The following is a 23,413-nucleotide window of genomic DNA, read 5'->3' as shown; positions in this document are numbered from 1 at the left end:
TTATTAGATTGTGCGGGGCCTGTCGGGTTGTAGGTGGGTCCTCAACCTCGACCGGTCACGTGACAATTTTTGGGGGCTCGTCCGGGATCTTCCGCTTCCCGATCGCCGCTCGCAGCTTTCACTAAGTAGTTTGTATTATCCAGGTTATTTATTTATTTATTTATTTTGTAACTGGCAATGTTTTGTTTTTATTATATGTGGGAAGCTAGAGTGGGAAGTTAATAGTTTGTTGTTTTTTTTGTTTTTTTTTCCACTCACTGGGGTTTAGGGTGTCTATTCCACGGGGGGTACCCTGTATCTACACTGACTGCTCCTCATAAACAGTTTTTGAAGAACACAAGGGGTGATAGCTATTCGTAGTGGTAACTCAGCATTTCCGTGTTTAACTTCTTCATAATCCCCTGGTTTTGTTTGTGCATAGTGTCAGGGTCCGTTACGATGGCTTCCAAGTATGTCATGGGAAAAGATCCATCCCAAGGACCGGTTACAAGGTCAGCTGCGGTCTCAGGCAAGAAAGAAGTGGTCGGTGTCGGGGAGGGTTCTCCCTTTTTGAAAACTCTGGGCCCTGGCTCGGGAATTTCTCGGCAGTCCCCTAAGTGGATCAAGGAGATGATGGAGGCACAGTATAACACCCCTCCAGTCACTTCCACAGTGGTTTGGACAAATGTCACCACTCCTGGGGGAGCTTTTACAGGCCCAAGGTTCCCCAGTCCTTCACAGGTACGTTCTCAGATAACTACCTCAGGCACTGGGTACGTCACTGGCACTCCTGGGGTTATGACCTCACGGGTTTCAGAGTCTAACACGCATGATAATACCTCCATGGTGGGGGGCGACGTTACATCCCTCATTCTGTATTTGGAGAGAAAGGAGGAGATGCGTCGACAAGATGAGGAGAGGAAAGAAGAGATACGTCGACAGGAGGAGGAGAGGAAGGAGGAGATGGAGCTCCGGCAGTTAGAGCGAGAGAGATTTGAGCTTTTGGCTCAAACCCTTGCTCAGCGGCCTAGCCGAGAGGAGTCCCCAGCAGCGAGACTGCCCACTTTCGCCCCTCCAAGGCTGACTCTTCCTGAGTTGCGCCCAGGCGACGATGTCGACGATTTTCTAGATCATTTCGAAGCAGTCGCTGACTCCTATAACATGGCAGAAGAGACTCGATCGCTTTACTTGATTAGTTCCTTGACAGGAAAGGCCCGGGAGGCATTTAACAACTTACCTCCGGAGAGTTCTTATACTGATCTGAAAGCGGCGCTTCGCCGTCAGTTCAGGATATCCCCTGAAGCTTACCGTAAAAAGTTTAGGGAGATACGCAAAGCCGGAAGTGAGTCCTTCATCCAGTTTGGGATTCGTCTTAAGCGTACGCTCGAGCACTGGGAAACCATGTCCGGAATGGCACTGAGGGACATACGGAATCTACCTCGACGGGTCAGATCAACTGGGGAAGAACAGTGTGTTTTGCGGGCTTCGCGCCGACGGCCAAGAGTTTCACTTCGACTTGGCTCTAAACACAAACCAGTTGTCCGACGATTTTGTTGTGGGGTACTGGGGCGGAAATGGAAGCATGCATTGCAGCAAGGAATTGTGGGACCGGAAGAAGAGAGGGACCAACGGTCGTCAACGCCGCACTAGTCACTGTTCCTGCTCCATTCGTTTTGGAGTGAGGGGTTGTTTTTTACCGATTCAGTTCGGGTTTGGGGCCTCCAGTGCCACTACATTTCCTGGGTCCATGTCCGACCAGGAGGTCTGGAATTACGTCCTAGTTCCAGGGATTTAATCTCCCGTATTATTTTTTTTTCACGAGCTCTTGAGCTCTGAAGAGTGGTCCGCCATTGTCCTGGACATCCACATCCTTCCCTGCACCCGTGATACCCTGAGACTGTCACAGGGGTGTCCCCAACGTATACAACAATCGCCGCTTTACACCTCCCTGTCTACAGAAAGACTAGAACTCCCAGTGGTCGCCTGCATCGTGCGTTGTTTGTGACAAGGACCTGTGTGTTCGGAACTAATGCGAGTCGTACATGGACGGTAGAAGATGCGTGTGTATGTGTGAGAGCAGTGCATAAGAGGGGTGAGTGTACGTGTTCGAGCGAATGTAATTTACTCATTTATTTTTCCCTCATTCCCACTTATGATGTGGCGATTTGAATTAGCGGGTTAGTAAGTTTGGGGAGTGGAGGGGGGATTAAGGGAAATAGTTAGGCCCCACTGCTGTTTTGGTTGTCAGTATATCCGTGTGAGTGAGTGAATAAAGTGTGGTATTATGTACAAATTCTTGGTGTTGGCTGCATTTAATTGAGCGTGCGAGGATCCGGAGACCCATTTTTCTTAAATTTTCTTTTATTAGATTGCGCGGGGCCTGTCGGGTTGTAGGTGGGTCCTCAACCTCGACTGGTCACGTGACAGAGACCAACAGCGTTTTGGATCATGTGCTTTCATTTTTCTTATATCATTAACTATAGATTTTCTGTACCTTTTTTCAGCTTTTCGAATTGTGGATTTGTACTGTGTTTACATGCTGCTTTCATCTCTTGTTTTAGAATTACATTGTCCTTGTCGTTCAGATGAGCGTTTCTGAATGTGTTGTATCTTTCTCTACATGCTTGGTCAAACCATGCCTCAAGTTGTTAGTGCTGTGTACACATTTGGCCGTATTTGTTGAGGGTCTTGGAGCTGTTGATTTAAGCATGCCATACTTGTCGCAAGTGTTCAAGATCACCTTTTTCATGACATCATACATGTCATTAACATTATCATCATTCATATTATTTAAGGATAACATGTCTTCTTCACTAACAACAAAAGCATCATTTGGTACATTTTCTTTACGCCAAACAATCTTGCGTTGGCATGAAGTCAGTTGAGTAACACTGTCATGTCTAGCTTGAGCAGTACTTTCTACATTTACACGTGATGTACTTGACATAACAAAATTTGTATGGACAGAGCAATGAATATTTGAGAGTGTAGGATCAAACTCATTTACCCTGAAATCATAGACTTGTGTCATTAACTGAATTTCACCAATAACATAATCAATAGTACTTTGGTCAAAAGGATCAGACGGAGGAAGGGAAATTACTCCCCCAACAATTCGACAGCCTCAGAGACCATAAATAAAAATGAGTATCTTCCCATTAAATTTCTTTTGAGTGGAGAGAAACAAAGGCAAATGGCACAAATTATGGCGACGGATACAGGGAGAGAGAAATCATGAAAAATGTAAAGACTGCATTTCACACACACACACACACACACACACACACACACACACACACACACACACACAGAATTGTCACGTAATGTAACGAGACTGATTAGATGAACCAGAAATAATACTGATACAATGAGAGCTCAGTGAAGTGGAAATTGGAAGTATACCGGTAATAATGCCGATAAGAAATAATAGTTGGAGAACCGGTAGTTAAAACAAAATAATAAACATGTCGGACAGGCATTAGGATGCGGCATGTAAACAAGGTGATCTGTCATCACGACCGTGTATAATCACAGACAACTGACGATAATCAAAGCAGGAAGTGTTAACAAAAGACAAGCTGGTACAGTAATGATATGTAACTGATCAAAAGACTATAATATGCTCTAGTATTTTCCCTCAGTTGTAGATACTGATGTAATTTGCCGATTGTATACTAATGATTGTGTACATTGAACCAGAGCAAGAAAATTATAGTAATCGTTATTAGTTTCAGTGTGATGTTCGTTTTTTGTTTTGAGATCGCCCTTGGTTGACTTGGTTGACTTTTTTTTTTTTTTCTTTTTTTTTTTTTTTAACACATGCTTTATGAAAACATCAGTAGAAATGCATTTTCACTGCTCAGTGCTGGGACCCCACCCAAACTTCTACAGACGTGAAGGGTTGTTTGTTGGGGGTCAGCTATCGGTCCGGGGGAGTATCGACATGGGGAATGTCGACACACTCCCGGTTGTAAAAATCAGTTAAAGAGCAGAAAGAAAGAACTTTTTGATGAAGTCTCATCCACTCGTTTCGAATAATGCCTGAAAGAATTGACTGTAATTTTCCACAAAGATAGCCCCTTCCCTTGTTCATTTTTGTATTTTGTTGTCTCTCTCTCTCTCTCTCTCTCTCTTTAATGAACAAGTTGCTTTCTAGAGGTTTCCATGGGTCTTCGGAAATTCTTGCCCCTTGCATGGGAGGCTACTCTCAGTTCCATTTTGACCACATGCTAGAAATTTCGTCAAAAATGGCGGACGATAACAAGAAGATGGTAAGTTATTGTGTTTTCGGTTTTAACTTGTGTTTTGTTAATTACTTTGCGCACCAATACTTTTTAGGCACAAAGTTTTTTTCCTTGTGAAGTTATGTCATTCAAGAGATTCAACAGAACGGTAAAACATAGGTTATTAAGTTGGAACTCGAGTTGCTACTCCATTGTTTCTGTTTTTCAGTCACCGGCTTCGGGTTTGACTTCCTCGCAAAGTCAGTCGAGCTACAAGTGTATTTCACAGTTTCATATCTCCATCTTCCGAGTTTCGTCGGTTATTGATGCTTTCGATTCATGTACAAATTTGGTAATTTCCTAGTTTATGATCCAAACCAATTCAGTGATAGTCTTTTTTAGAACACGAACAGGCCTCGGGAGAGGCCTAAACCGTCGTCAACCGGTCAAGTCAAGTCAAGTCAAAAATTTTCATTATGGGGCTTGTATTAAATTTGAAATGACAGTGAGCTAAAGATGCCGTTTGTCAAATTGCACGTGAAGTGGCCTAAATCAAATATTGATACGAAAGATGTACAAGGGAGTTCTGAAGTTTGAGAGACATTTTCAGGACCTTGACCGGAAGCGTCAATCCAGCAAAGAGAAGAGACAAAACCTATCCTCTATCATTGCCTGCCCATATGCAGGGGGGTCGCATTTGTGCATCTTTTAAGTTGAGTTCTGGTGTTCGGAGTCAGTCACTACTGTCATCATTTTCAGTGGACATCCATGAATACACACAAACAAAAATAAAAATCATACAATAGGATACTGAAAATCGATTTTATAACTAATATAAGTGTGTAATGATTTATCAAAACTGGAAAGTTGTGAGGAAGATGAAAGTTTGAAACTTTGATCTAGATATATATTATCATCATAAAACAAAACAAACAACAAATAAAATGTAGATTGATCTGTTTGGATTTAAATGAAATTGTTCCGTTACCGGCATATTACACTTAAAGTGTGGTTAACTATTGTTTCAGATGGTGAGCAGTTTATGATTTGAATCATTACACACACACACACACACACACACACACACACACACACACACACACACACACACAGAGAGAGAAGTTAAGTTTGTCAAGAAGGCATGGCTGTGTCGGACGTATATGCAACACCACATCTGACCAGCAGCGTAAGCTAATGTGCTTAATAGTCAGGCCTTGAATTTGAAAAAGAAGAAAAAAAGGATATGAAGTGAATTAAGATACATAAACAAACAAGTGGATAGGTCATTAAATTAATAAATAAATACATTAAGATAAAGAAATAAGAAATAAAGATAAAATGTCACAGAGAAAAACAAAAAAACCCTCCCTGCTATGTTCGCGTTTTGTTGTTGATATTTTAGAATCAACAGAAGCCACATGTGAGCCACGAAGGCTTTGCCTTTGTGTGTGTGTGTGTATGTGTGCGTGTGTTCACTTTTCACTTCTCTACAGTAAGTGTACTTTTATGCTTTGAAAAAATACTGCTTTTCTCATTACTGCTTAACAGTTACCTGTGGAGTGATTCAGAACACCCATATATATATATATATATATATCAATTGTCATATGACTTCGTGTCAATGAGGGACACCCTTTGCCATCAAAACAGCAATATAACAATATTTATCATTGGCCGCTTAAGCTCTCATTAATTAAAATATCTGTTGAGTGTTAAGCTTACCTCTTCACATGTTGGTGGAGACTGACCCTTAAGTTGAGGTTGTCACTTTTTTTCTTTCTTTTTTCTTTTTGTTGTTTTGTTTGTTGTTTTTCTCCTTTTTTTGTCAGACATTTCTTTCTTTTTGTATTGCATTACTTCTGAGTTTTGTTCATGATAACAGATTGCACTTCCAGAGCTCATGTATTCATTCTGACTTCCCAACCAAGCAATTGTCAGAAGACAACTAAGTGATATGATACATGGCGTCTTGTGTATCAGGAATCACATGAGCCTTTGGCATCTTGATAGCATGACATGAATGAATAGCCCCAGTCACTCTGGACTAGTTTTGCTGCTGAGACTAGTGAGAGTGAGACATAAAACAAATGGTTGTGGCTGTGAGTCACTTAGTCACTTTTTGACTGGCCATCAGAAGTGAACTGTGTGAGAATAATTTCACTGAGAGTGAGAGGGCATGGGATATGTGGCTGCAGCACACACACACACACACACACACACACAGGTTTAGCAAAAATCTTGTCACTGGTTTCTAATGCCATTGTAGGTATATTTCTGTTATGTGGAATCTGCTTAATTGTTGTATGAGCAAGCTTGATATCTTGTGCAGGCTCTTGCTGAGAAGGAAAAGGGCAATGCAGCATATAAAAGCAAAGACTTTGAAAAAGCTCTGGAACACTATGGGAAAGCCATGGAACTGGACCCCACAAACATTACTTTCCTCACCAACCGTGGAGGTACATTTGCTGGTGTTTAGCTTTTGGCTAAAGTTAAAGTCATGTGCTTAGCAAGAAAAAGGTTCAAGATAGTGTTTTGTATACTTGTGTAGCTTGCAAACATGTTGTTTCATATTTTTGTACTATGCAAAAATGTTATGAATTAATAATAAAGATTCTTGAGGTTGTTGTGTTATTTACATGTGTGGGGATTTGTAAAACTATTAAAAAAAAGATTTTTTTTTCAAAAGTCTTATTGTCTTGTAAAAGTGATGTGTAAATGTATATTTTAATATTTTATTGTTATCCTGAGTAAGCCACTGGTGAGCAGACATGTTTCTTTGATATGACACCTAGGTTGATATTTAAAATTTTGAAAGAAACAGATACTGTCTTTTTTTGTCTTTTCTTTTTTCTTCTTTTTATTTTTATTTTTTTGTTTGTTTGTTTTTGTTTTGTTTTGTTTTTTTACTGACTTTGATTTGACATTTAATTGTTCTTTTATCCATACAAGTTACAACAAACTTGGTGAAAACACTTTGTTGGTTTAACCTGTTGTACTCATATAGTCAAGGCCTGTTCTGTTTCTTATCATAAACTTGATTGGTGTTTAAGACTTTAACTGGCAAATACAAAATAGTTTGGGATATTCTTTACAGATAACATAAATTAAATATGTGTGTGTGTGTGTGTGATCTTTGATTTCAGCGGTCTACTTTGAGAAGGGAGACTACGAGAAGTGTGTGGAAGAGTGTCAGAAAGCTGTGGAGATTGGACGTGAGCACAGGGCCGACTTCACTCTCATTGCCAAGTCAGTTCATGGAAATCAAGAAATTTTTGTGAGAGTGTGATTTGCAGTTGCATAAAAGTAAAATGTGTGCAGAGAAAGTGTATGTTTTTGTGTGTGTATGTGTCAGTGTATGCACGTGTGTGTTAATCACTTTCTTAGTGCTGATTGCAGTGATAGGATATGTAATGTTTCATAATTATCATCATGGATGTCTTTGTGCTTTGTCTTCCGAGACTTATGTCACAAAAGTTGGCTTTGGGAGAAAAAAATGAAAAACAGGCATATGTTTCTGCTTGTGCAATCACCAGAGAAGAACACTGAATTATCCGGCTCTGTGTGTATGATTGTACATTTACATTTTTCATTATTTGAGTTTGCATGTTCTGACCTCTTTCCATCTCTGTAAAAGGTACTGTTTGACGCAGCTTCACTCGGAAGGTTGCGGCATTAGTTTGTACGTATGTGTGTTTTTTATCCTTTTGTACCAGGGCTCTTGCTCGTGCTGGCAATGCTTACATGAAGATGGAAGACTATGAGAAGGCATTGACGTTCTTCAACAAGTCTCTATCAGAACACCGTTCAGGGGATGTCGTCAAGAAGGTGCAAGAGGTTAGTGCTTCAGAATTTTGTCAGAAGGGTTGCTGAACAGCTTTATGTATAAATAGCTTTATGTTTAGATCACACATATGCAAATTTTAAAGAAAGACAAAGAAAAGGGGGGGGGGGAACAAACAAAAAAACAATCAACCAAAATAAAAAGTAAGTGTAAGTTGTTCGTGTACTACCCTTGTAACAGTTGCTGAACAGCTTAACACGCAAAACATATTTGTGTTTAAAAGTTCACATGATATTTTGACAGAACATAATGCATAGACTAGCTTTATATTAAGTAGAGCGGAGACAAAATTTTATGTTAAAGCAAAAAACAAACAAAAAAAATCAACCAAAAGATTTGAGCTTGGTATTACCCTTGTAAAAATAGCTGAACAGCTTACCACATAGACCAACTTTGTATTTGGAGCACACACACTCACATACAGATTTGTAGGTTTTATGTGTACTTCCCTTGCCATAGATTGGTATTCAGATAATTACTTGTGATAATTGTTTATCATTAAAGTGAAGCATTTGTTGTCTTTGTTAGTATTGTTGTCTGAATAAAGAATTTGCTGTAGTAACTCTGATGATTGTTTTATATTGTTTGTTCTTGTGAATTTGCAGCAACAATGGCAAAATTTAAAACCTGTTGTATGTAAAATTTATTTGATTATTACTTGGAATGACATTGATGTAAAACAGTTCAGATAAATAAACATCATTTGTTGCAAAACAAGGGGTAAAAAGTTGGGTGTCTTTCTGAATGTTTAAATGTCAAGCTCATACCTTTTGTGGATTGATAGTGTTTGTGAAAGTGGATTTTTTTCCATGGACTTTTCTTTCAGGTGTTTTGATATCACTGAAAAAGACCAACAGCAAAAATATTTGTTTAAGATAAAATGATTAAATTCACCAGTTTGATTTCTTTTGTTTGTTCTGTGTGAATGTCAGTATGTGCATGTTTATATGTTACACATTGATTTGGAAGAGAGAAAAGAGCAGTTATACACAGCTTCACTCTTTTTATTTGTTTAGATATATTTTCATATCTAGTATTGTATTTCTACCGTAAGCTTCTTCAGAAAAAATAGAATAAAATAAAACTGATGCCTTTTCTGTTTGCCTTAACAGGTGGAAAAGTTGGTGAAAGAGAAAGAACGTTTGGCTTACATCAACCCTGAACTTGCTTTGGAAGAAAAGCAGAAAGGAAATGAACGCTTTCAGAAAGGTAATGTGATTGGTGGGTGGAGGGGGAAGGGGGACGTGTTGTTCTCCTTATTTAGTCTATCTTGCCTTTTTCTTTCCTTTTTTTTCCCCCCACAAACACATGCTTATTTGTATTATTGATGTACAAGGTTCTTTGTATGCTGTGATATTAACTAACTGAAAAGAAATGCATTAACTCTTTCTATACTAAGGTATGCTATAGCGTACTTTATGCGCACAACGCTTTGTTACTATAGTACGCTATAGCATACTGTGAGTCAAAAAATTTGTAGTTCATAGGTAAACAGTTTTGTGCGAAACGAAACGTCGCAGTTCTGTTCTACAGTCACCAAAAGTGCACCTGCACTTTTATTGTGGCTGAAAATGCCTTTGTTTGAGTACAATACATCCGAGCACACAGTCACCCTTCTCGCTGGCACGCTCAACAAGATGGCGTCACCATCAACTTTGGCAAGTATTGTGGCTCAGTCGGACGCAAACTGATTCTATAGTGGATATCCACTGTGCATACTCATTTGCCTGTTCAGTTGCTACAGTTAGGAAGTATCTATGGTTACAAAAGACCACATTTGTAAAATTTCTGTTTTTGAGAAAAACTCACCCCCTTTATGTCAGTTGCGAAGATACGGATTTTCTTCAAAATATGATAAACCAGTCAATAAATGACAAACTAGTCAATAATTAAGTGAGTGCTTTGAAACTTTGCCAAATGTTAGTCCATTCTATTTTTTATATTATCACAAAATTTCATAGCAGTATATAATTGCATTCTTTTTTTTAGATATTTTTCTTGTGATGTAAACAAACGGCCAATACAGAGAGCATAATGAAGGAAGTCATCGGGCAGTATAGAATGAGTTAACCAGACGAGAAGTTGAGTGGAAATTCCGGTGTTTATTATCATCACTATTTTCACACAAGTTTTGTGTGTGTTTGCATACAATCTTATTGAGTCTTAATGCCCTATCTGTAATGTTTACATTGTGTAACTTCTTTTCTTGCTATTTCTGTAATGTCTACTTACATTGTCTTTGACACGGTTATGCTTGTGCACAGGCGACTACCCTACAGCCATCAAACATTACACAGAGGCCATCAAGAGGAATCCCGATGATGCCAAAATCTACAGCAACAGAGCTGCTTGCTACACAAAGCTCATGGAGTTCAATTTAGCTCTGAAAGACAGCGAAGAATGCATCCGTCTAGATCCTAAATTTAGTAAGTGGTTTTGTTTCTATGATATTCTTGTCATAAACACTTGGAAAACAGAAACGTGTTTTCTCTTGACCTTTCCATGGCTTTGTTTGCCTTACTTTATTACTGAACATGGTAATCAGTGACAGGGCTTCAGACATGAAGGGAAGTAACTCTTACCTCTGTGGAACAGGTTGGGGAACATTTCCTGCCAAGCTTGTACAAATACAGTGAATATTCCATGTTCACCTTTTTCAGAAAAGCCTTTGATTTGCAGATCATGACAAGGTCTGTGTTGTTTATGCCCTACCATACAGCCTGTGTTTCAGTCTATGGTGGGTTTTTTTTTTTGTTGTTGTTGTTTTTTTGTTTTGTTTTTTGTTTTTTTGTTGTTGTTTTTTTCTCCATGTGATGGATGCTGTTGTTCAAGAGTCAAGACTCAAGACCACACCCTTCACCAACAGTAATGGGGGTGTCTTTTATTTTACTACAGTGTATGGTCTGCCAAAGTGTGTGTCAAAATACAGGTCTGCCAAATGAGTGTGAATTATTGCACTCAGCAAGATTTTTATTACGCTGCATGACTTTTGCTTGTTTCCCAGGATTTGTTGTGCCTGTCTTCATGGTGAAACATAAGTTTTCTCTTTCCAGTCAAAGGGTACCTGAGGAAAGGTGGCTGCTTCGTTGCCATGAAGGAGATGTCAAAGGCCTCTGTAGCTTACCAAAAAGCCTTGGACCTGGACCCCAACTGTCAGGTATCTTATTTCCCATCCTCATGACTTTTTCGTACTGATGCAAAGCCTTGTTGGTTCGCATGGGGAGTCTTAGTAACAGTTTGGCATGATACGGTATATGACTCAAAAAAAGGGGAGCTTGTGTCATACTGCCTGTTAGGTTCAGTATCCATACCATGTAAAAACTGATGCCAGTTAGGCTGAGTTGCAGAGAGACAATACCAGGCTGGCGGGATACTTGGGGCTGAATTTTCAGACATGTTTGTCATGTGCAGTAAGGGTATCAGCATAGTTTGTGATGAATTTCTGCAAAATGCATTTTATTGTATTGTGTTACTCTTTTGTCACATCAAATTTCTCTGTATGAAATTCAGGCTGCTCTCTCCAGGGAGAGTGCGTTACTACACTGAGAGCGCCAACCTTTTTTTTTTTTTTTCTGCCTGCAGTTTTATTTGTTTTCCTGTCAAAGTGGATTTTCTATAGGATCTTGCCAGGGACAACCATTTTGTTGCTGTGGGTTCTTTTACGTGTGCTATGTGTGTGCTGCACATGGGACCTAGGTTTATCATCTCATCCAAATGACTAGGGTCCAGACCACCACTTAAGGTCTAGTGGAGTGGGAGAAAATGCTGGTAACAGTTGGATTCGAACCAGTGCATTCAGATTCTCTTGCTTCCATGTCATTATTGTGGTTATTTCCACTCACACATACACACAAACACACACGCAAGACACACGCACACACACACACACACACACACACACACACACACACAGGTGTACTGCAAAAAATGGCAATCTTGTACAGTTTTGAGTCCACCAAAAAACACCTTCCTTCAGTGGCAATTTTTTTCTTTCTTTTTTTTCTTCTGTTTTTTTCTGTTCAGTCATATATCTGAGCATTCTGCCAGCACAAAACATGTTAAAAAAACACAGGCAAACATTGAAGCACGTTCAGACTCTTGATGCCATCGGTACCAATGCAGCTGGACTGCACAGTTATGCCATTTCAGCCCTTTACTACTGAACCAGGATGAAATAAGATCAGTATAGCAGGAATGTGAAAAGCACTTAATAATTCTTGTGTACTTATCAGCGGCATAAATGGTTTTGCTGAACAAAAACAGTGCAACCTCAAGAGGACGAAGTAGAAACAAAGAATGAGTGACAGACATCCTGCTCTGTAGGCTCTTTGTATCTCAAGTGTGGTGACTATCCTTCACTGATGTGCATGCTCGTCAGCAGTAGTCAAGGGGGTTAATTAGATAATGAATTGTGCTGACAGAATATCTCTTTTAATACACATACCTCTTTTAGTTTTACATATATTCTAGTGGGAGGACATCTGTATTTGACATTCATTGAATAAAATTTAATGTTTTGTTTGGGCGTTGCCATAACAGGAGGCGATGGACGGGTACCGTCGTGCGGTGATGGAGGAGAGCAACAACCCGGAGGCTGTGCGACAGCGTGCCATGGCTGACCCCGAGGTGCAGTCCATCCTGGCCGACCCTGCCATGCAGATGATCCTGGAGCAGATGAGCAAGGACCCCAAGGCTGTGCGGGAGTGAGTGCTTTTGGGCTGTCATTGATACATTGGGTTTCATTTACTGCCTGAGAAATTGTCTGTACTTTGGGCTTTCATTAATACAGCAGTTTTCATTTTCCATCTGGGAAATAGTACTTTGGGCTTTCATTAGTACATCGGGTTTCATTTACTGTCTGGGAAACTGTCCGTACTTTTTCATTCCATCAAGTTTCATTTTCAGTCTGGGAAATTGCCAGTACCGTAAAGTTCGGTCTATTGAGCGCACTGGTATATAAGCCACACCCACTAAATTTTGGGAAAAATTGAACTTCATACATACATAAGCCGCACTGGTTTATAAGCCACACTTATTTCCGGTACTGGAACACATACTGATACTCCAGAAAAGCTGTCAATACTGAAGGTTATGAAATAAACACAAGCGGCAACAACACAAAGAAAAGCAAGCGAAAATACTGCTAGTGCCACCAAAAAAAAGTTAAAAAAATAAACACAACGAAAATAAGATCCATAATTTAGGGATAGTCACATTTATTCAACGTCATCCTGCTCACTGAATCCACTGAAATCTTCCTCTTCAGTGTCCGAGTTGAAGAGAACCAGCACAGCTTCCACCGCCATCTTGTCACTGACTTCAGCCTCGCTTTCACTTCATGAACATGAACGCAAAGTAGAGGTCGCTGCTGGTTCGCCGCTTGCACTGTTGTCTGCTAGGTCGATCGTCTTCAATTTGAAGGCTGCATCATAGGCATTACATCGTGTTTTCGGCATGATGAGGGTGTACGCTTGAGCATAGTAGAACTGAATGCTGATCTGAAGGCTTTAATGTGTGGGGATTTGATTTATGAAACGTGAAAAGTTAGCACACTATCCTGAAGCTCATCCAAAACTTCATGGACAGAAATCATGATTTTGGTGAGTTGAAGGGCAGCTAAGAATAGACGAGAACGTGACACTCCCAGGATCGTTAAAATCCTCAAATAAGCCGCATCATTGTATAAGCCGCAGAGGTTGAAGCTGGGTTAAAAAGTCGCGGCTTATACTAGACCGAACTTTACGGTACATTGTGCTTTCGTTATATCATCATACCCTGGGGGAATTGTGAGCACTTTAGGTTTTTATAAATGCATCAGGTCTAATTGACTGTCTTGGATATTATCAGTACTTCGGGCATTTATTAATACATCAGGTTTTATTTACTGTCTGGGAAATTGTTAGTACTTTATGCTTTCATTGCTTCAGGTTATTACAACCTGAGGAAGTTAGGGTACTTTGTGTTTTTATTTGGTTTCATTTATTGTATAGGAGATTGTTGTTGTGGTATTTTGTGGTTCATACTATTTGGATAGGTTAAGAAAAGGTCAGGGGAAAGTGAAATTAAAAAGAAAAGGTTTAATCAAAACCAGGAAAGTCAAGAAAGTATGGCAGAAACTGAAGATTCTGGAAAGGCGATAACTGTTTTTAAGATAGCACACAACCCTTGTGAATGTTTTGGTGGTGGTGGTGGTGTTTTTTGTTTTGTTTTGTTTTTTGTTGTTGTTAGGTCCAAATTTCAGTGAATGTTGCTGATTTTTATTGCTCCTGTGTCAAACATTTGAAAGTGATAGCAAAAATTATGACTTGAATTGGAATCAGGATGCATAGCATCATTCAAACTAACCTGTTGCTGGACATGTGAACAGCATGTATATGAGAACAGTGGAGTCCCATTTGAGTTGAATCAAAGCTTGGTTACATATCCACCTTGCATCTTAGTTGACAGGCAAAACTATTGGGGAGTGGGGGGGGGGGGGAATATATATATATATATAAGCAGTCAATGAAGCATAGGTGAAGAAGCTGTATTCACTAACAATTCAAACAAAACGTTCTTGAAAATGAACAGGTAAAACCAGATCAAGAAATGTAATGTGAACAAAGTGTGAAATATAAGATGGGAATGTAAAATTATGATGGTTAAGTGCACCTCTTCACCTCTCTCTCATCCCTCCAAAAAAAACTTGCTCTTTTTTTTTTTCTTCTTCTTTTTCATCTGTTCACTCCTCCAGCCCCTACACTCCTACATTTCCTTCTCTCTTGAAATATTCTCTTGTCTCTGTTTTCAGGCATTTAAAGAACCCTGCAATTGCAGCCAAGATTCAGAAACTGATGGAAGTGGGCATTGTGGCGATGCGCTGATGTGGTCGTGTGCGTGTGTGAGGGGGAAGTGGTCAGGGAACAAGCGCTCACCTGTCTGTCGACGGTGTGCAATCATTCCCCTGGACCCTGACTGGTGTTGGCAAAAACCACAGACCCACAGCTACTGTTCAGCTCCTCTTCTCAGCATAACAATGTTACTGGTCTGAAGTTTATGTGTTTTCTTTTTGTTTTTGTTTTCTTTATATATATTTTTTTTCTTTTTTTTTTCTTCTTTTTTTTTTTTCCTCCTTGAGACAGTTGAACACGAGTGTTAGAATTGCCTTGGATGTTGCTGTCTTTCATTGTGATTCTCATTAATTGGTATCCTTTAATGTTCTTAGTTTTGTTATTGATTTCTTTTTTTCTTTTTTTCTTATAATTTTTGCATGACGCTAAGAGACATTGACAGCATGTGTAAGGTGCCCAGACATACATTATCCTGGATTGATAGGTTGTGTACGTGTGCATGTTTTTTGTACGTCTGTTCGTTTTTAATGAGTGTGTGTAACTGTGTGTGATTGTCATTTGGTCTTTGGTTTACTGTTTGGCTTTTAATCTTTCACTGAATAAAGGCTGAAGTATGATTGCTGAATTATTGATTATTGACCATTGATGCAGCATTTCAGGTAGCTTTTATTCTGCTGCAAGTTGTGATAAAGGTGGTACTGAATATTGTCAGCTTTCTCACCAGAATGAGATGGTGATGTCTGAAATAAAGTGGAATAGATGTTAGAGCCTCAAGTCATCTCCTTTATGTCACTCAGATAACTGCCATATGGGGACAAAATCATCTACTAAATGGAAATTGTTTATGAAAATATTAATACAGTAAGACACCCCTGCTTTTGAAGAATGATTTATCATGATTACCCATTTTTGTTTTCAAAATTATTCATGCAGTCTGTTCTCATTGTGGGAAGGGTATAAATGAAAGAAAACCAATTTAGTCTTATTATAATTGCATCCTTTTTTCTTGAAGATGGGTTAACTTGTAGCAAATTGTTACTGCTGATAAAATATTCAGGGCATTAGTTCAGTTTTGGTAGTGTATGGTTCATACTGTGACTCAGTAACTTTTATTTGGAAGGAAGTGGATGATATATGTATTCAGTGATTTGCTGTCCGGCAGCCAAGAGATAACTTTGCTGTTTACACACAAAACATAATTATGTGAACATCTGAAATTGGTACACTATTAACTATTTATTACATTTGGGAGGACTTATTCCACACCATCACTTTGCCACCTCTCTTCCCACCACTTTCATGCAGCTTCCAACCCACCAAGGCATTCATTCACACGCATACATATTTCAGCTGATATGCCAGTGTGTCAGTACACATTCATAGATGCATTCCCCGGTTATACACAGTTCTGCATCTACTTACATACATGGCTGAAAAACTATTTACAGATGACTGATTGGAATAAATGATTGACCTGAACAAATTTGGCTTTACAGAGTTTTCATAATTTGTTGTTAGAAGAACTATGAATTACATTGATACAGATGTATAATAAGTAGCCCTGTGCGGTTGGCTGGACTGTAAGCAACAGTGTCAAATGTTGACAAGCAAATCTTCAACGATGCAGTGACAAGCATAATTATAGTTCCAGTTTGTTTACAAGAGGACCAAAAAGGCCTTTGGAACCCATGGCAATTGATTGTGTTAATGTGTACGTCTTTATCTTACTACATTTCATCGTTCCAGAATTTGAGATCTGTCATTTTGTATGTTCATTCAAGCAAAAAACGGCACTGCCAAAATGGAAAAGGCCTTGGATGCCACCAGAATTATCTTATTTTCTATGAAGACTCTGAGGGCATGCACACTTGTGTTCAAATTTAAGAATAGTTGGTCTTCTTCATATAGCGTTCAAAGATCACACCGTCAGGTTGTCAAGGTTGTGTCCTCTTATAATATAAAAGTGTACTTTAAAAGAGAAATCAATGTCAGCATAGTTCTTTGTTCTGGATTTCAGGCAACATGACCATGTTTTTCATACCTGTGCATGTGTTCTTGTTTCCAAGGAGGGAGGGCCATGAGTAATAATTTTGTTTTTCATGTCACGCTTTGCATTCAAAGTCTGGTCTGTGTCTAACATAGTAAGACATTTACACAATGATTTGAAGGCAGTCATTTCAGCAACTGTTTGACATGAAATAAAGGTTGCTTGAAACAAAACCAAAATGGTGTTTGATTTATTGTTGAGTGGTGGTGGTGGAGTTAGTTGCTTGAGTGTGTGGTTTTGGTTTATAGAATCGCATGACCTTTAAAAAGAGGAATTGGCAGGAAAATTTTCAGCTTGGTATGACTGGCCAGCTGTGTGTTCACAGTTTATCACATTTCAGTTGTTACTTCTTCTTTTTTCTTTTTTTTTTTCTTTTTTTTTTTGACAATGAGCCGAAAATATAATTCAGATTAACTTAAGCAGTTTTACACATCATCTAGTTACAGTACTCCAATTATTTTGAAACAAATTGGTTTGTGTGGAGGGTGTTGCACCAGCATTTGGATTTTTTGTTATGATATGTTCAAGCTGGAGATTTATGATAAAGACTGAGAAAGTTTTAAACTTTAAATGATTGTTGATTAATTAAACAAATGCTGATCGTTGTGGGCTGCTTAAAGTGGATTCATTGCCTTTCCAGCACGCAGTGTTCTGTTTGATTCAACCCCACATTTTCAGATCCGTTTTTGGTTTTAGGTGGTTGTATTTTTAAACAGTAGGAATCACATGTGAGCCTTGAAAATTTTGTCTCTTGTTAAGAATGAGAAGTACCAGGTAATCATGTCTTGATTGTAAAACTGAAAATCACAAAAAAAGGCTCACAATCAAAAATGGTGTATGGAGGGGGGAATGAATCCACTATCCAGACCATGAACATCACAACACAATGTTACACAGATCAACGAATCAGACCACATTTTATAATGAAATGTTCATAATCAAGATCATGCATGTTTGTCAAATTCAGAAACAACATGGAACAAAAGCTTAAAATACTGCATTGCAGCCAAAAGAATACTATCACTGATTCGTGTTGTATAGTTCGTGTTGGGTTGTCAGAAATTGGCCAGTCCATATTAAATGACCCTTATCTACTGTTCAAAGACTTATCCCACCTTGTTTGAGGTTAAACTGCAATTACTTGATAAGTCATAAAACTTATAGCTTACATAATTCAAAGATGAATATTTGTAAGAAAGCATGCAGTCCTTTCAACTGTGGATTTCTATTATGAATATTCATTACATTGCCAAAATTGCATTTATTCACCATACAAAACATTCATTAATAAGAATTTCAGCATTAATTGCACTCTTAGGGCAATAATCCATTTTCACATCACAACCCCACTGACACAAGAGAGGGGTGGGGGATTTACATATTGGGCAACACCAGAGAGGGGTGGAGATAGAAGAGGGGCTTTACATAGTGAGCAACACAAGAAATGGTGGTGAGGATGGGGTTTACATTTTTGGCAACAGCAGGGAAGGGTGTGTGGTGGTAGATGAGAGAGTTTACATATTGGGAACAACAAGAGAGGGGTGTGGTGGTAGATGAGGGAGTTTACATATTGGGCGCAACAAGAGAGGGGTGTGGTGGTAGATGAGGGAGTTTACATATTGGGTACAACAAGAGGGGTGTGGTGGTAGATGAGGGAGTTTACATATTGGGCGCAACAAGAGAGGGGTGTGGTGGTAGATGAGGGAGTTTACATATTGGGTACAACAAGAGAGGGATGTGGTGGTAGATGAGGGAGTTTACATATTGGGCACAAGAGGTGTGTGGTGGTAGATGAGGGAGTTTACATATTGGGCACAAGAGGTTCGTTCGTTCTTTTGTTTAGCGTCTTTTCACTATCAGTGATATTAGACGTTAAAAAAATAAATAAATAAATAAAAAAAATAAAGGGGTGGGGTGGGGTGGGGGCATGGGGTATAACTAACATGCTATTACATTTAACAGTAACAATTCAATAATAATAATTTAAATAATCAGAAACCATTAACACAATTCTGAAGTGCATTAAAGGAATGTAGAAATAGGGCTATGAACTAATGCCTGTGAAAGTTCGACCATAAGAACCTCGTCGGAAATAACTTTACAAAAATCATCTGCAGAATTATTATTCTCTTTGAAATACTTGGGCAAGAAGGTACGTAACTGCTGGCAGTGAAACAAACAATGATGCAAGCTGAACTGCTTACCACAGATGCATGTAACATTTTTACTATACTTTATCTTCAGCGCATCAAGTTTTATACGGAAGAAAGTAGAGGTTATTAATCTTGTATAGCAAGCTGATGGATTCGGTATCTTTTCTTTAATAATATTCTCGGGGAATAATGTTCCTTTATGGTTTAAAAACTTTAACTTCCATCGGTTATGAAATCGACCCCATGCTGATTTTTCTAACAAAGTGTATGCCTCTTTTACGGAGAGACGGACATGTATTTTTGTCGATTTTTCTGAATCTTGCGCTCCTCTTTTAGCTGCTTTATCAACAATTTCATTGCCAAGAATGCCCACATGAGAAGGCACCCAACAAAAACTGACCTCAGTCCCTTTAATCCTTAAACAATGTACCAAATGATTTGCCTCAATAACTAAGTCAGGTCTTGTTTCAAGGCTGAATAGTTCTAGAGCACAAGAGGTGTGTGGTGGTAGATGAGGGAGTTTACATATTGGGCACAAGAGGTGTGTGGTGGTAGATGAGGGAGTTTACATATTGGGCACAACAAGAGGGGTGTGGTGGTAGATGAGGGAGTTTACATATTGGGCACAACAAGAGAGGGGTGTGGTGGTAGATGAGGGAGTTTACATATTGCGTACAAGAGAGGGGTGTGGTGGTAGATGAGGGAGTTTACATATTGGGCGCAACAAGAGAGGGGTGTGGTGGTAGATGAGGGAGTTTACATATTGGGAACAACAAGAGAGGGATGTGGTGGTAGATGAGGGAGTTTACATATTGGGCACAACAAGAGAGGGGTGTGGTGGTAGATGAGGGAGTTTACACATTGGGCACAACAAGAGAGGGGTGTGGTGGTAGATGAGGGAGTTTACATATTGGGCGCAACAAGAGAGGGGTGTGGTGGTAGATGAGGGAGTTTACATATTGGGCGCAACAAGAGAGGGGTGTGGTGGTAGATGAGGGAGTTTACATATTGGGAACAACAAGAGAGGTGTGGTGGTAGATGAGGGAGTTTACATATTGGGAACAACAAGAGAGGTGTGTGGTGGTAGATGAGGGAGTTTACATATTGGGAACAACAAGAGGAGTGTGGTGGTAGATGAGGGAGTTTACATATTGGGAACAACAAGAGAGGTGTGTGGTGGTAGATGAGGGAGTTTACATATTGGGAACAACAAGAGGAGTGTGGTGGTAGATGAGGGAGTTTACATATTGAGCGCAACAAGAGAGGTGTGTGGTGGTAGATGAGGGAGTCTATATATTGGGCGCAACAAGAGAGGTGTGTGGTGGTAGATGAGGGAGTTTACATATTGGGTACAACAAGAGAGGTGTGGTGGTAGATGAGGGAGTTTACATATTGGGTACAACAAGAGAGGGGTGTGGTGGTAGATGAGGGAGTTTACATATTGGGCGCAACAAGAGAGGGGTGTGGTGGTAGATGAGGGAGTTTAGTTATTGGGCGCAACAAGAGGGGTGTGGTGGTAGATGAGGGAGTTTACATATTGGGCACAAGAGAAGGGTGTGGTGGTAGATGAGGGAATTTACATATTGGGGCACAAGAGAGAGGTGTGGTGGTAGATGAGGGAGTTTACATATTGGGCGCAACAAGAGGGGTGTGGTGGTAGATGAGGGAGTTTACATATTGGGCACAAGAGAAGGGTGTGGTGGTAGATGAGGGAATTTACATATTGGGGCACAAGAGAGGTGTGTGGTGGTAGATGAGGGAGTTTACATATTGGGCGCAACAAGAGAGGTGTGGTGGTAGATGAGGGAGTTTACATATTGGGAACAACAAGAGAGGGGTGTGGTGGTAGATGAGGGAGTTTACATATTGGGCGCAACAAGAGAGGTGTGGTGGTAGATGAGGGAGTTTACATATTGCGCACAGCACGAGGGGTGTGGTGGTAGATGAGGGAGTTTACATATTGGGCACAAGAGAAGGGTGTGGTGGTAGATGAGGGAGTTTACATATTGGGCACAACAAGAGAGGGGTGTGGTGGTAGATGAGGGAGTTTACATATTGGGCACAAGAGAAGGGTGTGGTGGTAGATGAGGGAGTTTACATATTGGGGCACAAGAGAGAGGTGTGGTGGTAGATGAGGGAGTTTACATATTGGGCACAACAAGAGAGGGGTGTGGAGGTAGATGAGGGAGTTTACATATTGGGCACAAGAGAAGGGTGTGGTGGTAGATGAGGGAATTTACATATTGGGGCACAAGAGAGAGGTGTGGTGGTAGATGAGGGAGTTTACATATTGGGTACAACAAGAGAGGGGTGTGGTGGTAGATGAGGGAGTTTACATATTGGGCACAACAAGAGAGGGGTGTGGTGGTAGATGAGGGAGTTTACATATTGGGCGCAACAGGAGAGGGGTGTGGTGGTAGATGAGGGAGTTTACATATTGGGTACAACAAGAGAGTGGTGGGGTGTAGATGAGGGAGTTTACATATTGGGAACAACAAGAGAGGGGTGTGGTGGTAGATGATGGAGTTTACATATTGGGCACAACAAGAGAGAGGGGTGTGGTGGTAGATGAGGGAGTTTACATATTGGGTACAACAAGAGAGGGGTGTGGTGGTAGATGAGGGAGTTTACATATTGGGCGCAACAGGAGAGGGGTGTGGTGGTAGATGAGGGAGTTTACATATTGGGAACAACAAGAGAGGGGTGTGGTGGTAGATGAGGGAGTTTACATATTGGGCGCAACAGGAGAGGGGTGTGGTGGTAGATGAGGGAGTTTACATATTGGGAACAACAAGAGAGGTGTGTGGTGGTAGATGAGGGAGTTTACATATTGGGCGCAACAGGAGAGGGGTGTGGTGGTAGATGAGGGAGTTTACATATTGGGCGCAACAGGAGAGGGGTGTGGTGGTAGATGAGGGAGTTTACATATTTTACATATTGGGTACAACAAGAGAGTGGTGGGGTGTAGATGAGGGAGTTTACATATTGGGAACAACAAGAGAGGGGTGGGGTGGTAGATGAGGGAGTTTACATATTGGGAACAACAAGAGAGGGGTGTGGTGGTAGATGAGGGAGTTTACATATTGGGCGCAACAAGAGAGGGGTGTGGTGGTTGATGAGGGAGTTTACATATTGGGAACAAGAGAGGGGTGTGGTGGTAGATGAGGGAGTTTACATATTGGGTACAACAAGAGAGGGATGTGGTGGTAGATGAGGGAGTTTACATATTGGGCACAAGAGGGGTGTGGTGGTAGATGAGGGAGTTTACATATTGGGCACAACAAGAGGGGTGTGGTGGTAGATGAGGGAGTTTACATATTGGGCGCAACAAGAGAGGGGTGTGGTGGTAGATGAGGGAGTTTACATATTGGGCACAAGAGAGGGGTGTGGTGGTAGATGAGGGAGTTTACATATTGGGCACAACAAGAGAGGTGTGGTGGTAGAGGAGGGAGTTTACATATTGGGCGCAACAAGAGAGGGGTGTGGTGGTAGATGAGGGAGTTTACATATTGCATACAAGAGAGGGGTGTGGTGGTAGATGAGGGAGTTTACATATTGCATACAAGAGAGGGGTGTGGTGGTAGATGAGGGAGTTTACATATTGGGCACAACAAGAGAGGGGTGTGGTGGTAGATGAGGGAGTTTACATATTGCGTACAAGAGAGGGGTGTGGTGGTAGATGAGGGAGTTTACATATTGGGCGCAACAAGAGAGGGGTGTGGTGGTAGATGAGGGAGTTTACATATTGGGCAGAACAAGAGAGGGGTGTGGTGGTAGATGAGGGAGTTTACATATTGGGCGCAACAAGAGAGGGGTGTAGTGGTAGAGGAGGGAGTTTACATATTGGGCGCAACAAGAGAGGGGTGTGGTGGTAGAGGAGGGAGTTTACATATTGGGCGCAACAAGAGAGGGGTGTGGTGGTAGAGGAGGGAGTTTACATATTGGGCGCAACAAGAGAGGGGTGTGGTGGTAGAGGAGGGAGTTTACATATTGGGAACAACAAGAGGGGGGTGTGGTGGTAGAGGAGGGAGTTTACATATTGCGTACAAGAGAGGGGTGTGGTGGTAGAGGAGGGAGTTTACATATTGGGAACAACAAGAGGGGTGTGGTGGTAGATGAGGGAGTTTACATATTGGGCGCAACAAAAGAGGGGTGTGGTGGTAGATGAGGGAGTTTACATATTGGGTACAACAAGAGAGGGGTGTGGTGGTAGATGAGGGAGTTTACATATTGGGCACAAGAGAGGGGTGTGGTGGTAGATGAGGGAGTTTACATATTGGGCACAACAAGAGAGGGGTGTGGTGGTAGATGAGGGAGTTTACATATTGGGCGCAACAAGA

At 40.6% G+C, this 23,413-nt stretch overlaps 1 protein-coding gene across 1 annotated transcript; it reads left to right on the top strand.

Annotated features, from left to right (window-relative positions):
* Nucleotides 1-4,140: 4,140 nt before the first annotated feature.
* On the top strand, nucleotides 4,141-17,099 carry LOC143281244 (stress-induced-phosphoprotein 1-like). Its single transcript, XM_076586353.1, has 9 exons — nucleotides 4,141-4,250; nucleotides 6,532-6,658; nucleotides 7,346-7,448; nucleotides 7,916-8,036; nucleotides 9,156-9,252; nucleotides 10,308-10,469; nucleotides 11,097-11,200; nucleotides 12,583-12,746; nucleotides 14,834-17,099. The coding sequence occupies exons 1-9, from the start codon at nucleotides 4,173-4,175 to the stop codon at nucleotides 14,904-14,906; spliced, it is 1,029 nt and encodes a 342-aa protein (XP_076442468.1). The 5' UTR covers nucleotides 4,141-4,172; the 3' UTR covers nucleotides 14,907-17,099.
* Nucleotides 17,100-23,413: the final 6,314 nt, after the last annotated feature.

Source organism: Babylonia areolata, chromosome 4, assembly GCF_041734735.1.
Source record: "Babylonia areolata isolate BAREFJ2019XMU chromosome 4, ASM4173473v1, whole genome shotgun sequence".
Classification (NCBI taxonomy): domain Eukaryota; kingdom Metazoa; phylum Mollusca; class Gastropoda; order Neogastropoda; family Buccinidae; genus Babylonia; species Babylonia areolata.
This window is presented reverse-complemented; position numbering and strand designations above follow the sequence as displayed.

Coding starts and splice junctions, on each gene's coding strand:
- LOC143281244 (XM_076586353.1), top strand. CDS start 4,173: ATGGGAGGCTACTCTCAGTTCCATTTTGACCACATGCTAGAAATTTCG. Junction 6,659..7,345: donor TTTCCTCACCAACCGTGGAG/GTACATTTGCTG, acceptor CTTTGATTTCAG/CGGTCTACTTTGAGAAGGGA. Junction 9,253..10,307: donor AAATGAACGCTTTCAGAAAG/GTAATGTGATTG, acceptor GCTTGTGCACAG/GCGACTACCCTACAGCCATC.